The sequence below is a fragment of the Pan paniscus genome, chromosome 23, assembly GCF_029289425.2.
Source record: "Pan paniscus chromosome 23, NHGRI_mPanPan1-v2.0_pri, whole genome shotgun sequence".
NCBI lineage: Eukaryota > Metazoa > Chordata > Mammalia > Primates > Hominidae > Pan > Pan paniscus.
The window spans coordinates 35,378,506-35,390,740 of NC_085927.1; the positions used below are offsets into that span (position 1 = coordinate 35,378,506).

A 12,235-nucleotide genomic window follows, 5' to 3' on the forward strand; every position below is an offset into this window, starting at 1 on the left:
GGCTCAGGCCCCTTCTCATCCTTCCAGAAGGCTTGATCCATCCATCGGTCTTCCCAGCACCTTTAATTGACAGGCTTGTGCAGATAACTCTCTTGACTCTTAGCCTTAAGGGTTGAAATGGTTATGCGTGGCTTGCAGTGACTGCCCAGTGGTCTTTGACATCCTCCTGCTCTCTCCAGGCCACTTGGAAATATTGCGTATTAGGGGACAGGGAGGTGTGCCAGGCAGGGCGGTAATGAGACTGATGTCCCATATAGTCTCAGAGCTAGGAGACTCCCAGGCAGTCTTGGTAGTTCCCAAGAACTGTGCACCAAGCTCCAACTTCAGTATCCCTTTTCAAGAAATTGTCATGGTTCTCATCATCTGGGACTTGACTGTGCTCTGCGGGAGTGGTAGGGCAGCCTGGAGGTTATGCCTCTTTCTCCCCATCTTCCCGGGTTTCTGGCACATGGGATCCTGTAAAAGCAGTGGTGTGTCTGAGAGGGGACTGGAGTTGAGCATGGCTCCCAGGAGACACCTGGATGAAGCATTCCTCCGAGACTGCGGTTTGGAAGCCACTTTGATTTTCAGAGCCTGCTTCTTATAGATGTGGGTAGTGGGGAGCTTGGCTGTCCCAGGGGGAAAACAGGCGCCTTTGGTGGGAAGGACAGAGGCAGAGGAACACAATCAAAATATGTACGTTCTTGGCCGGGCGCGATGGCTCACGCCTGTAATCCCAGCACTTTGGGAGGCCAAGGTGGGTGGATCATGAGGTCAGGAGTTCGAGACCATAATGGCCAACATGGTGAGACCTTAAAACCCTGACTCTACTAAAAACACAAAAATTAGCTGGGCGTGGTGCTGCGCGCCTGTAGTCCTAGCTACTTGGAGGCTGAGGCAGGACTATTGCTTGAACCCAGGAGGCAGAGGTTGCAGTGAGCCAAGATCGCATCACTGCACTCCAGCCTGGTGACAGAGCAAGACTCCGTCTTAAAAAAAAGAAAAGAAAAGAAAAAAGAAAAAATCAAGTCTCACTGGGCATGGTGGCTCGTGCCTATAATCCCAGCACTTTGGGAGGCCCAGGAGCTTGAGACCAGCCTGGGCAACATGGTGAGTCCCCATTTCTACAAAAAAATATTAAAAGAAAATTAGCTGGGCATGGCAGCACATGCCTGTGGTCCCGGCTACTCAGGAGGCTGAGGTGGGAGGATCGCTTGAGCCCAGGAGATCAAGGCTGCAGTGAGCTGTGATGGCGCCACTTCACTCTAGTCTGGGTGTCAGAGCGAGACCCTGTCTCAACAAATAAATTTTTAAAATTTTATATTTACCTCACAAAACCAATACCAATTACTAGACCAGCTTCTAACACTCTGGTCTGAACCCCTGGCAGGGAGCTTGCACCCAGTAAGCCCCAGCTCAACACCACATCCTTGTACCAAAGAGAGTTTGAGATTAAAATCCAGAAAAGCAAAGTTCACGCTTCTTGTGGTTTTGGAGTCTCAGAAGATGGTTTTATTGTTTCTTAATTGTATTGAGTCTTCTTTTAGCTTTAAAGGGAATGTCACCAGGTGCGGTGGCTCATGCCTCTAATCCCAGCACTTTGGGAGGCCAAGGCAGGGGGATCACCTGAAGTCAGGAGTTCGAGACCAGCCTGGCCAACATGGTGAAAACCCGTCTCTACTAAAAATAGAAAATTAGCCAGGTGTGGTGGCGCATGCCTGTAATCCCAGCTACTCTGGAGGCTGAGACTGGAGAATCATCTAGAACGTGGGAGGCAGAGGTTGCAGTGAGCTGAGATCATGCCAGCCTAGGTGACAGAGCGAGACTCTGTCTCAAAAGAAAAAAAAAGGAATGTCTAGATGCAGTAGCTAAGTACGCAGAAGCCATTTCAGTGTGGGAGGCGAGGTAACTGACTGAATCCAGGGACTCCAGGTTTCTGGCTGAGGGGTTGAGACTGTCCATGGTCATTGTGATGAGATGAAGACGGAAAATGAACTGGGCTGGGGGAAGGTGGTCATCTCCTCTGGACGTGATTAGTTTGAGACTCCTGTTGGGTAGCCCACTGGGCATGGTCAGTAGGCAGTTGAGGAGCTGAGAGGGTTTGGAGCTGGGATAGACTCCAGCCTCACCATGTGGGCGATAGTGGGGGTCACAGAGTGTGAAGATGGCCAAGAAAGAGGTCTGGGCGGGGGTCTGGGGAGTCAGCAGCCAGGCATGGGCCGTGGAGAAACAGATGCCAGGGGAAGAGGAAAGGGGAGTCAGACCCCAAGGGGAAAAGAGTTACTGGAAAGAGGGGCCCGCCCCGTGTCACATCCAGCGGAGACACCAGGTACAGCAGAAGGACCTTGGACATGACCATGAGGAGGGCCTTGTTGGCCATGACCTGGGAGAGATGGGGGTGAGAGCCTGGGGGACCACACCATGTCCCCAGCACACGAAACAGTGCCTGGTAGACAGGGTGGATTTATGGATGGATGGACAGGTAGATGGATGCAAAGACAGATGAATAGATGGACAGAATGGATGGATGGACAGATGGAATGAATGATCAGAAAAGGCTTCGTGAACAAAGTGAGACTGAGCTGCATCTCCATGGGTAGATATAAAAGCAGAGGACTCTCCTCTTGAGTCAGGAATGACCCAGTGTCCTGGTCCAGGGAGGAAGTCAGCCTCCTTGACTGAGGACATTTGTGGCGGATTTTAAAGGCCCTTAAAATGAGGCCAAGTGAGGTTGGACTGTTCCGAGCCAGCTGAGGACTCCTCAGCCACACGGCACAGCTGCCTGAGGGGATGTGTCACTCAGGGAGTTGCTGGGACCTACTGGGCCCAGCGTTGCCATCAGCACCAACAGCTTCAGAGAGGGGGACACATGCCGGGGTGACTCCAAGGCTGTGGGTGGCACCTGCCTCAGGGAACAGGCACAGAGACACTACTGGGGGACACTACTGGGGGACTGGCCACCCCCCTGCCCTGTGCCTGGGTCACAGCCTTCACACTGCAGCCCTGTGTCCCTCACTCCCAGCAGGTTCCTGCTCCGGCGCGGCTCCTGGACTGGCCCCAGGTGCTGGCCCCAGGGGTTTCAATCCAAGCATAATTCAGTGAAGCATGTGTTTGGCAGCGGGACGCAGCTCACCGTTTTAGGTAAGTGGCTCTCATAACTTTCCCCAGCCTGTCCCACCCTCTCCTGTCTCTGGAAAAATCTGTTTTTTGTCTCTGGGGCTTCTTCCCCTCTGGCCTCCAGGCCTTAGGCACGAAACCCTTCCTTTCTCCATGGGGTCTGGGGGAAGCGGGCTAGTCTCAGGTTAACTGGCTTGAAGGGCCCCTAGAGTGGGAGCAGCCGCCTTCAAGTTCCAACAGTGGGACACAGCCTGGTCCCGGGGCCTGGGCTGGGATTGGGCGGGGTCAGGGCTCCTCCCCTCTCCCAGGGCACATGTCTGAGTGAGGGACAGAGGCCGGTTCTGATGAGGGGCCCTGCAGTGGCCTTAGAGACAGTCCCCGGGACCCCAGGGTCTAGGCTGAGGGCTGGATGCCCATCCAGCCTGGGAGGGCCACACGGGGCCCTGGGGACACAGGGGTCACCTTGAGGGGAGACCAGTGGAGGGCACAGAGAGGGCTCTGGGTCTAGGCTGCAGCTCTGTGGCCTGTGCTGGGTTGTAAGGACATGGGGACATAGAGGGATGGGTGAGACTGGGTGAGGTTCGAGAGCCCACCTCTCCCAGCACAGTCGCAAGAAAGGAGAGGGTCTCTTAGGGCAGAGATGTGTCTGTCCCTGGAGCCCGATTACCTCTGGGACCCGGTGTCTCTTTGTTCACGGGTTGATCTCCCGCCTTCATTTGGGGAAGGGCACCTTAGACTCAGGAGGTGACTAGCGGGGAGTAAATGGGGGTGCAGAGAACTCCACGGCCGCCAGGTGAAGTCCAAGGGCATTAGAGACTGCTGGGGTGGGCGTGGGGGCTGCGGTCCCCCGAACTCTGGGGGAGCAGCCCCAAGAACCCAGCTGCTGTGAAGGGTCCTGTGGTCAGGCTGGTGGGTATGGGGTGGCGGCAGAGCCCCAGGGTTTGTCTGGGTGGAGCCCACGCTTCACCAGGAGAGCTGAGTGGGCCAGGCTGGGGCACAGCCTGGTGCCCCAGGGGACGGGAAGCTCCAGGCCATGCCAGGCTTGGGTCTCCCCACACCCTGCCAGGTCAGTTTTGTGTGCTGTGGGGGAGACTCCTAGATTCCAAACTCAGACTCCAGAAACCAGGAAGGAGGGAGCACAGCCTGCTCTGGGTACACACGGGGAAACCGAGGCTGCAGAGGAAAGGGCTGGGCCAGGACACCTGGGAAAGGTGACTTGGGAAGGGTTCCTAGGAAGGCACAGGGCTGTCTGCTCTCCAGAGGGCTCCAGTGGAAAGGAGGGAATGAGGAGGGAAGGAGAGGCCCTGGGGGGACCAGACGGCCACACCATGAACCTTCCCAGAGACTTTAGACAGAGAGAGGTGCTCCACAACACCCCACACTCCCTCTGCCATCTCTCACCTCCTCCTCTGTCCACACAGGTCAGCCCAAGGCCACCCCCTCGGTCCCTCTGTTCCCACCGTCCTCTGAGGAGCTCCAAGCCAACAAGGCCACACTGGTGTGTCTCATGAATGACTTCTATCCGGGAATCTTGACGGTGACCTGGAAGGCAGATGGTACCCCCATCACCCAGGGCGTGGAGATGACCACGCCCTCCAAACAGAGCAACAGCAATTACGTGGCCAGCAGCTACCTGAACCTGACGCCCGAGCAGTGGAGGTCCCGCAGAAGCTACAGCTGTCAGGTCACACATGAAGGGAGCACCGCAGAGAAGACAGTGGCCCCTGCAGAACGTTTATAGGTTCCCAGTCCCCACCCCACCCAAAGGGGCCGGGAGCTGTAGGATCCCAGGGGAGGGGTCTCTCTGCATCCCAAGCCATCCAGCCCTTCTCCCTGTACCCAGTAAACCCTCAATAACTATCCTTTGTCAACCAGAAATCCTGCTCCCTCTCTTCATTTCTTATCTCTCATATAATGTGATGCTTCTTCTGGGTTCTCAGTGTGGCACTGGGGGAATCCTGGCACCAGTGGGAAAGCAGCCTGGAGGAGAGGATCACAGTCTCCCAGGGGTGTCCCCTCGGGAAATAGGCCAGGATAGGAGGAGTCGGCTCACTGAACACCAGTCCCTCCATTCTCTCCCTCCCCCACTTCCTCCTTGCAGCTCAACCCCCAACTCGCTGCCTGCTTTCTGGAGGGAGCTATTTCTGGCTGATCCTCCAGATACGCCCTCTATCCCTATCTTGGTCTGGACCCTCTACCCACCCACGGCCTCTCTTTCCTCAGCCTGGAAATCCTACTCTGGGCCTGGAGCCCCTCTGCTTCTGGCCCTGGCCCCTGGAATGCCCTCCTTCCTCTCTGCCCAACACCCCACCCCTGAGAGCTGGACTGTCCAGGACACTCCAACACCATCAAATTCATGAGCTCTTACATTTTGGGCCCACCTTGATTTTTCACCTGACAGCAGGTTCAGAGGTGTGAGAAAAATAGGAGGAAGCCAGGAAGGAAACACACATGAAAGGCCTGCAAGAGGATCAGGACACTTGCAAAAGATAGGCTCTGAGCTCCCCAGGAACCAGTGCAAGAAGGGTAATAGGTGCTCCATCATTTCTTTCTTTTTTCTTTTTTAGATGGAGTCTTGCTCTGTTGCCCAGGCTGGAGTGCAACGGCACGATCTCAGCTCAACATAACCTCCGCTTCCCAGGTTCAACCAATTCTCCTGCCCCCAGCTTCCTGAGTAGCTGGGATTACAGGTATGTGCCACAATGCCTGGGTAATTTTTGTATTTTTATTGGAGATGGGGTTTCACCATGTTGTTCAGGCTGGTGTGCTCCATCATTTCTAAGAGATTAAACAAGTCTTTGCTCGAGGGAAGTTGGTGTTCTCAATGCTGAGGCCAGGCATCTCCTCATAATTAAAAGTGGGGATGTGTTCTACCCAAGGCCTCACTATTGATGGGATTTGGTCTCTGACATGTGCACAGGTGACTGCCTGGCAGCCCTAGGACATGGAGAGTTTCTCAGATGCTTGGCACAGAGAGTCACTGGCCATCTTTGGAGGAAGCATCATTTTTGGGAAACTCTTCTCCATTGGATCCTGAGCCTCAGGTGGAAAACCAGGTCCTGTGTTGAGCATTTCTCTGTGAGGCTCCCTGAGTCTGGGGCTCCAGCTCCTCTCTGAGAAGAAAGTGTTGTGGGGAGAGAACATGGCCCAGCCACACCCAGCCCCTCCTGCATGGTTCCTGTTGAGCAGGGTGTTAGAGGGGTGGGGGCACCAGCAGTGGTCAGGCCTGTGTTTCTGTGGGTGGGGCCAGGGAGGGACCCTCAGGGCATCCTAGGGAGTCTCTCCCATGGCTCCTGTTTGACTTTCCTGTGGCTGCTGTCACAAATGACCCCTAATTTAGAGGCTTAAAACATCACAGGTTGATTCTCTCCCTGGTCTGGAGTCACATGTCCAAAATGAATCATAGAGTGCTAAAATCAGGTGCCAGCTGGGCCAGGCTCCTTCTGAGGGCTCTGGGGAGAATCTGTTTCCAGGATTTTCCCAGATTCTAGAGGATGCCCTGGGCTCCCGGCCCCTTCCTCCAACTTCAAAGCCAGAGCTCAGCATCTTCAAATCTCTCTCCCACTCTTCTCTCTGTCTCTCTCCCCACCACCTTCTCTCACCCTCTCTCCTTCTCTCCCTTTCTTTCCCTCTACCCCCACACCTGCTCTCACTCTGACCCTCCTGCCTCCTTCTTTACCTTATAAAGACCCCACCTTGGTCAGGCACGGTGGCTCATGCCTGTAATCCCAGCACTTTGGGAGGCCAGCGTGGGTGGATCACGAGGTCAGGAGATGGAGACCTTCGTGGCTAACACGGTGAAACCCTGTCTCTACTAAAAATACAAAAAATCAGCCAGGCGTGGTGGCAGGCGCCTGTAGTCCCAGCTACTCAGGAGGCTGAGGCAGGAGAATGGCATCAACCCGGGAGGCAGATCTTGTAGTGAGCCAAAATCGCGCCACTGCACTCCAGCCTGGGTGACAGAGCAAGACTCCATCTTAAAAAAAAAAAAAAAAAAAGACCCCACCTTGGACCCACCCACATAACCCAGGATCATCTTCCACCTCAGGCCCCTTAGCATCATCATATCTGTAAAGTCCCTGAGGCCACACAGCACAGCACATGGACATGTCCCAGGACTGGGACACAGCCATCCCTGGGCCCTAATTCAGCCAACCACAGATCCTTTGCCTCTTTCCTTTCTCTTTCTCTGGGTATAAGAAGGGAATGCAGAGAGGTTGGTCAATGAATACACACTTACAGTTAGGTGCAAGGAATGTGTTGTAATGTTGGATAGCAGAGTAGGGTGACTATGGTTAGCAATAAGGTATTGTATATTTCAAAATAGCCGCAAGAGAGAACTTGAAATATACTCAACACATAGAAATGATAAATACTCAAGCCATACCCCAAATATCCTAACTTGATGATGACATGGTGGATGCATGGAACCAAACAGCACATGTAACTCAGAAATGTGCAATATAGGCCGAGTGTGGTGGCTCACACTTGTAATCCCAGCACTTTAGGAGGCCGAGGCGGGCGGATCATGAGGTCAGGAGATCGAGACCATCCTGGCTAACATGGTGAAACCCCGTCTCTACTAAAAATAGAAAAAAAATAGCTGAGCATGGTGGCGGGCCCCTGTAGTCCCAGCTACTCTGGAGGCTGAGGCAGGAGAATGGTGTGAACCCAGGAGGCAGAGCTTGCAGTGAGCCAAGACTGCACCACTGCACTCCAGCCTGGGTGACAGAGGGAGACTCCACCTCAAAAAAAAAAAAAAAAAGAAAAGAAATGTCCAATATCATGTATCAGTATAGTCTTTTCCATTAATAAGAAAGGCAAAAAAAGTAGTTAAGCATAAACTAGCCATTTGACCTAGCAATTCCAGCCCTAGGAATTTATCTAGAAGAAAGGAAAGCTTGTGTTCCAAAAAGACATGTACATAAATGTTCTCAGCAGCCTCATTCACTATAGGCAGCAACTGGAAACAACCCAAGTGTCTGTCAGCTAGAGAATGGATAGGCCTATATGGTCTGTGCATACAGTGGAGTACTGCTCAGTTACATAAAGAAAAGAAACTATGGATACAGGTCACAGGAGGGATGAACTTCAAAACATTACAGTAAGTGAAAGAAGTAAAACTCTATGAGGGAAGTTGGTGGGTATGGACGTATTTTTGAACTGACAGAATTTTACTCGGTTCATTGGGGTATTAGGTATTGAGTCCCTATTGACCAGGTACAGTGCTAGGTTCGGCCATTACAGAAATCAGAAGCAGACACCAGCTCCATTGTGATGAGACTCACCCGATCAGCCGTTTCTGATGAACACTCAGGTACCCTGACTCTCACTGCTCACATTTGCAGGCTTTACTTAATGCCACTTAAATCTCCCTATTCCCCAAGTCTCCTTTCTTTTTTCTTTTTCTTTTTAGACAGAGTCTTGCTCTGTCACCCAGGCTGCAACATCCATCTCCTGGGTTCAAGCAATTCTCCTGCCTCAGCCTCCCGAATAGCTGGGATTACAGGTGCCCAACTCCACGCCCGGCTAATTTTGTATTTTTAGTAGAGACAGGGTTTCGCCATGTTGGCCAGGCTGGTCTTGAACTCCTCCTGACTTCAGGTGATCTGCCCGCCTAGGCCTCCCAAAGTGTTGGGATTATAGGCATGAGCCACCATGCCTGGCCCCCAAGTCTCCTTTCTTTCCAACTCCCCTTATTAGACACAGCTTTTTAAAGCAATCCCTGCCATACCCATGGCTTCAATTGTTTTCTATCTGCTCTGATGCCAATAAAATTTAAATGTTTTTATATAATAACTTTATTTTACATGACACCTCATTCACTAGAATCATAAATTCAAAGTTGCTCTAAGAAAGTAATAACTAAAAAATTGTCATATTCTTAATATGTAATTTTTTCTTAGTATGTAAATTTTAGGAAATTTCCTTAATTGTTTGACTTAGTGTGTGTGTTATTTTTTAAAACATGAGTTGTGATGTCACAGAATGGACTTAGCCTACAGAAGTTTCTATCCAACTTTCAACTAGAGAGCTCCATTTCAATCTGATACTTAAGAGTCCAAAACTAGCTTTTTTTTTTTTTTTTAAACGGATTCTCACTCTGTCGCCCAGGCTAGAGTGCACTGGCACCATCTTGGCTCACTGCAAGCTCCAGCTCCCAGGTTCAAGGGATTCTCCTGCCTCAGCCTCCCAAGTAGCTGGGATTACAGGCACCTGACATCGCACCCAGCTAATTTTTGTATTTTTGTATTTTTAGTAGAGACAGGGTTTCACCATGTTGGCCAGGCTGGTCTTGAGCTCCTGACCTCGTAATCCACCCAGCTCGGCCTCCCGAAGTGCTAGGATTACAGGCGTGAGTCATTGCACCCAACCGAAAACTATCTTATTCCCCATACCTATTCCTCTTCCTACATTGTCTGTGTAGGAGAAAGTCACTGCTATTTACCCAGTCCTTCAAACTAGAGCCTTAGCAGCCTGTTTTTCCTTTTCCTTCCCCTGTTCTTCCACATCTAATCACCTAACGCTTCCTGTTCTCTCTCCCAAATGATCACAGAACTTTTCTGTCCACTTCAGTCATTTCCACTGCCTTTAGCCTTATCTGTTCTTCCAGATGAATATAATGTCTCTCTCTCTCTCTTTTTTTTTTTTTTTTTTTTTTTTGAAACAATCTCTCTCTCCAGCCCAGGCTGGAGTGCAATGGCGTGATCTTGGCTCACTGCAACCTCCATCTCCTGGGTTCAAGTGATTCTCCTGCCTGAGCCTCTCCAGTAGATGGGACTACATACAGGTGCCCGCCACCACACCAGGCTAATTTTTTTATTTTTAGTAGAGATGGGGTTTCACCATTTTGGCCAGGCTGGTCTCGAACTCCTGACCTCAAATGATCCACCCACCTTGGCCTCCCAACATGATGTCTCTTAATTGGTCCCACTGGTTCCATGAGTCCTTCTCTATTGTGCAGAGAGACCTCACTGCAAACACATCTGATAGAGACTCCTCACCTCTGTGTGGTTCAGTGACTCATGTTTCCAGAATAAAATTTAAACTCTACTTAAACTCTACTGCTGGACAGAGAATGAGCCTTTTGTATTCCAGTTTCATTCACTGCCCGGCACTGTAGTCTTAGACAACTGAACTGTCTAAGCCTTTGTTCACTCATCTGCCTGAACTCACTGAGTGTTGGGGCTATTTCAGGCCCATGCAGTGCCTCATCCTTAGAAGGGATTTAATGTTGAATGAAGGGGAGGAATTTAAAAATCCACATAAAAAACGTTTTGTGTTTTTTTTTTTTTTTTTTTGAGATGGAGTCTCGCTCTGCTGCCCAGGCTGGAGTGCAGTGGTGCGATCTCAGCTCACTGCAACCTCTGCCTCCTGGCTTCAAGTGATTCTTCTGCCTCAGCCACCTGAGTAGCTGGGATTACAAGCATGTACCACCATGCCCAGCTAATTTTGTATTTTTAGTAGAGTTGGGACTTTGCCAATTTGCCCCAGCTGGTCTCAAACTCCTGACCTCAGGTGATCCACCTGCCTGTGCCTCCCAAAGTGCTAGGATTACAGCTGTGAACCACCGTGCCCAGCAGTTTTTCTTAAAATATACTAGTCTACAATGTCACTTCCCCTCCATGCTTGACTTCTACCTTTACTTTCTGATAATCACAATCATCTTGTGGGGATCAAGATTCCTCAGGACTAAATTTTGGCCCCACCTTGAGCAGTTGTGGGACCTTGGGGAAGTTACTTGACCTTTCTATCTAGACTTATTCTGTAAAATCTGTAAAATGGGACTGTTTCTGAGGATTAAATTAGTAGGCCACAGTTGTAACAGTGTCAGACACATAATGCTTGCCAGATGTTGACTATTCATCCTTATCCAATGAGGACAGTGGTTCCCCACTGTGGTGTTCTCAATTTTGTATAAGAAAATAATGTTTTATGCATTATTAGTAAAATAAATATCTGAGGCTGGGCGTGGTGGCTCACACCTGTAATCTCAGCACTTTGGGAGGCTGAGTCGGTCGGATCACCTGAGGTCAGGAGTTCAAGACCAGCCTGACCAACATGGTGAAACCCTCGTCTCTACTAATAATATAAAAATTAGCCAGATGCAGTGGCACGCGCCTGTAGTCCCAGCTACTTGGGAGGCTGAGACTGGAGAATTGCTTGAACCTGGGAGGTGGAGGTTGCAGTGAGCCAAGATCGTACCACTGCACTCCAGCCTGGTCAACAGAGTGACACTCCATCTCAAAAAATTAATAAGTAAATAAAAGAAATATCTGAGTATCCCTGCCGTGGAAAGAAGAAACAGAGCGAGAAAAGGGAGTTGGTAGGTCCTAGCATTACAGAACTGGGAAGGATGTGTTCAGTCCCTATTTTATATACGAGGAGGGAAGTGTGATGTGTCCCAGGGTTTCACTGAGGATACGCAGCCATAACTCTCTATTGAGAGTGGGACCAGGGCCCTGGGGGTAGCTATGGTCAAGTTGCAGACAAAAACTAACACTTGTAAGACAGGAGAGAAGCATTTAGTTACAAAAGCAATCAAAAATTTGTGTATAACTGCATTTGGTGAGCAAATGAAAGCTGTCAGACTCAGAAAAACAGAACTGCTGGTGGAACTGACTTTAGTAACTGGGGTTTTCTTTATTTCGTTCTTTTTTTTTTGAGACAGAGTTTCACCCTTGTCACCCAGGCTGGAGTGCAATGGCATGATCTCAGCTCACTGTGCAACCTCCGCCTCCTGGATTCAAGTGATTCTCCTGCCTCAGCCTCCCGAGTAGCTGTGATTACAGGTGCCCGCCACCACACCAAGCTAATGTTTTGTATTTTTAGTAGACATGGAGTTTCACCATGTTGGCCAGGCTGGTCTTGAACTCCTGACCTCGAGTTGTCCACCCTCCCTCAGCCTCCCAAGGTGGTAGTATTACAGGTGTGAGCCACCGCGCCCGGCCGTACCAGGGTTTTCTATTGAGATTCTTGCCAAGGGTGACTTCCAATAACAACCCCCCTGCACTTTGTTCAGGACTGGAAAGCTCAGGCAGCCCAGGGTGAATAAAAGCCTGAGTAGTGCAGTCCCCACGGAGGGGTTGGGCGGCCACAAGGTGGGCAGCAGCTGGGATGGGCATTGTGAGGCATTGGG

The 12,235-nt window shown here is 50.9% G+C and overlaps 2 protein-coding genes across 2 annotated transcripts in view; both read left to right on the plus strand.

Moving 5' to 3' along the window:
* The first annotated feature begins 235 nt into the window (after positions 1-235).
* On the plus strand, positions 236-11,889 carry LOC112438150 (uncharacterized). Its single transcript, XM_063603204.1, has 5 exons — positions 236-392; positions 2,767-3,120; positions 4,518-4,780; positions 5,664-5,786; positions 11,768-11,889. Exons 1-4 carry the CDS (start codon positions 236-238, stop codon positions 5,721-5,723), a joined length of 834 nt encoding a protein of 277 aa, XP_063459274.1. The 3' UTR covers positions 5,724-5,786; positions 11,768-11,889.
* The window catches only part of LOC100982189 (aspartate-rich protein 1-like), a 38,635-nt gene continuing 38,173 nt past the window's right edge, over positions 11,774-12,235 (plus strand). Inside the window, exon 1 of the mRNA XM_055105456.2 lies at positions 11,774-11,888. The gene's annotated coding sequence lies outside the window, so the exon portion shown is untranslated. The remainder of the gene's footprint in view (positions 11,889-12,235) is intronic.

Coding starts and splice junctions, on each gene's coding strand:
- LOC112438150 (XM_063603204.1), top strand. CDS start 236: ATGAGACTGATGTCCCATATAGTCTCAGAGCTAGGAGACTCCCAGGCA. Junction 393..2,766: donor GACTGTGCTCTGCGGGAGTG/GTAGGGCAGCCT, acceptor CAGCTGCCTGAG/GGGATGTGTCACTCAGGGAG. Junction 3,121..4,517: donor GACGCAGCTCACCGTTTTAG/GTAAGTGGCTCT, acceptor CTGTCCACACAG/GTCAGCCCAAGGCCACCCCC.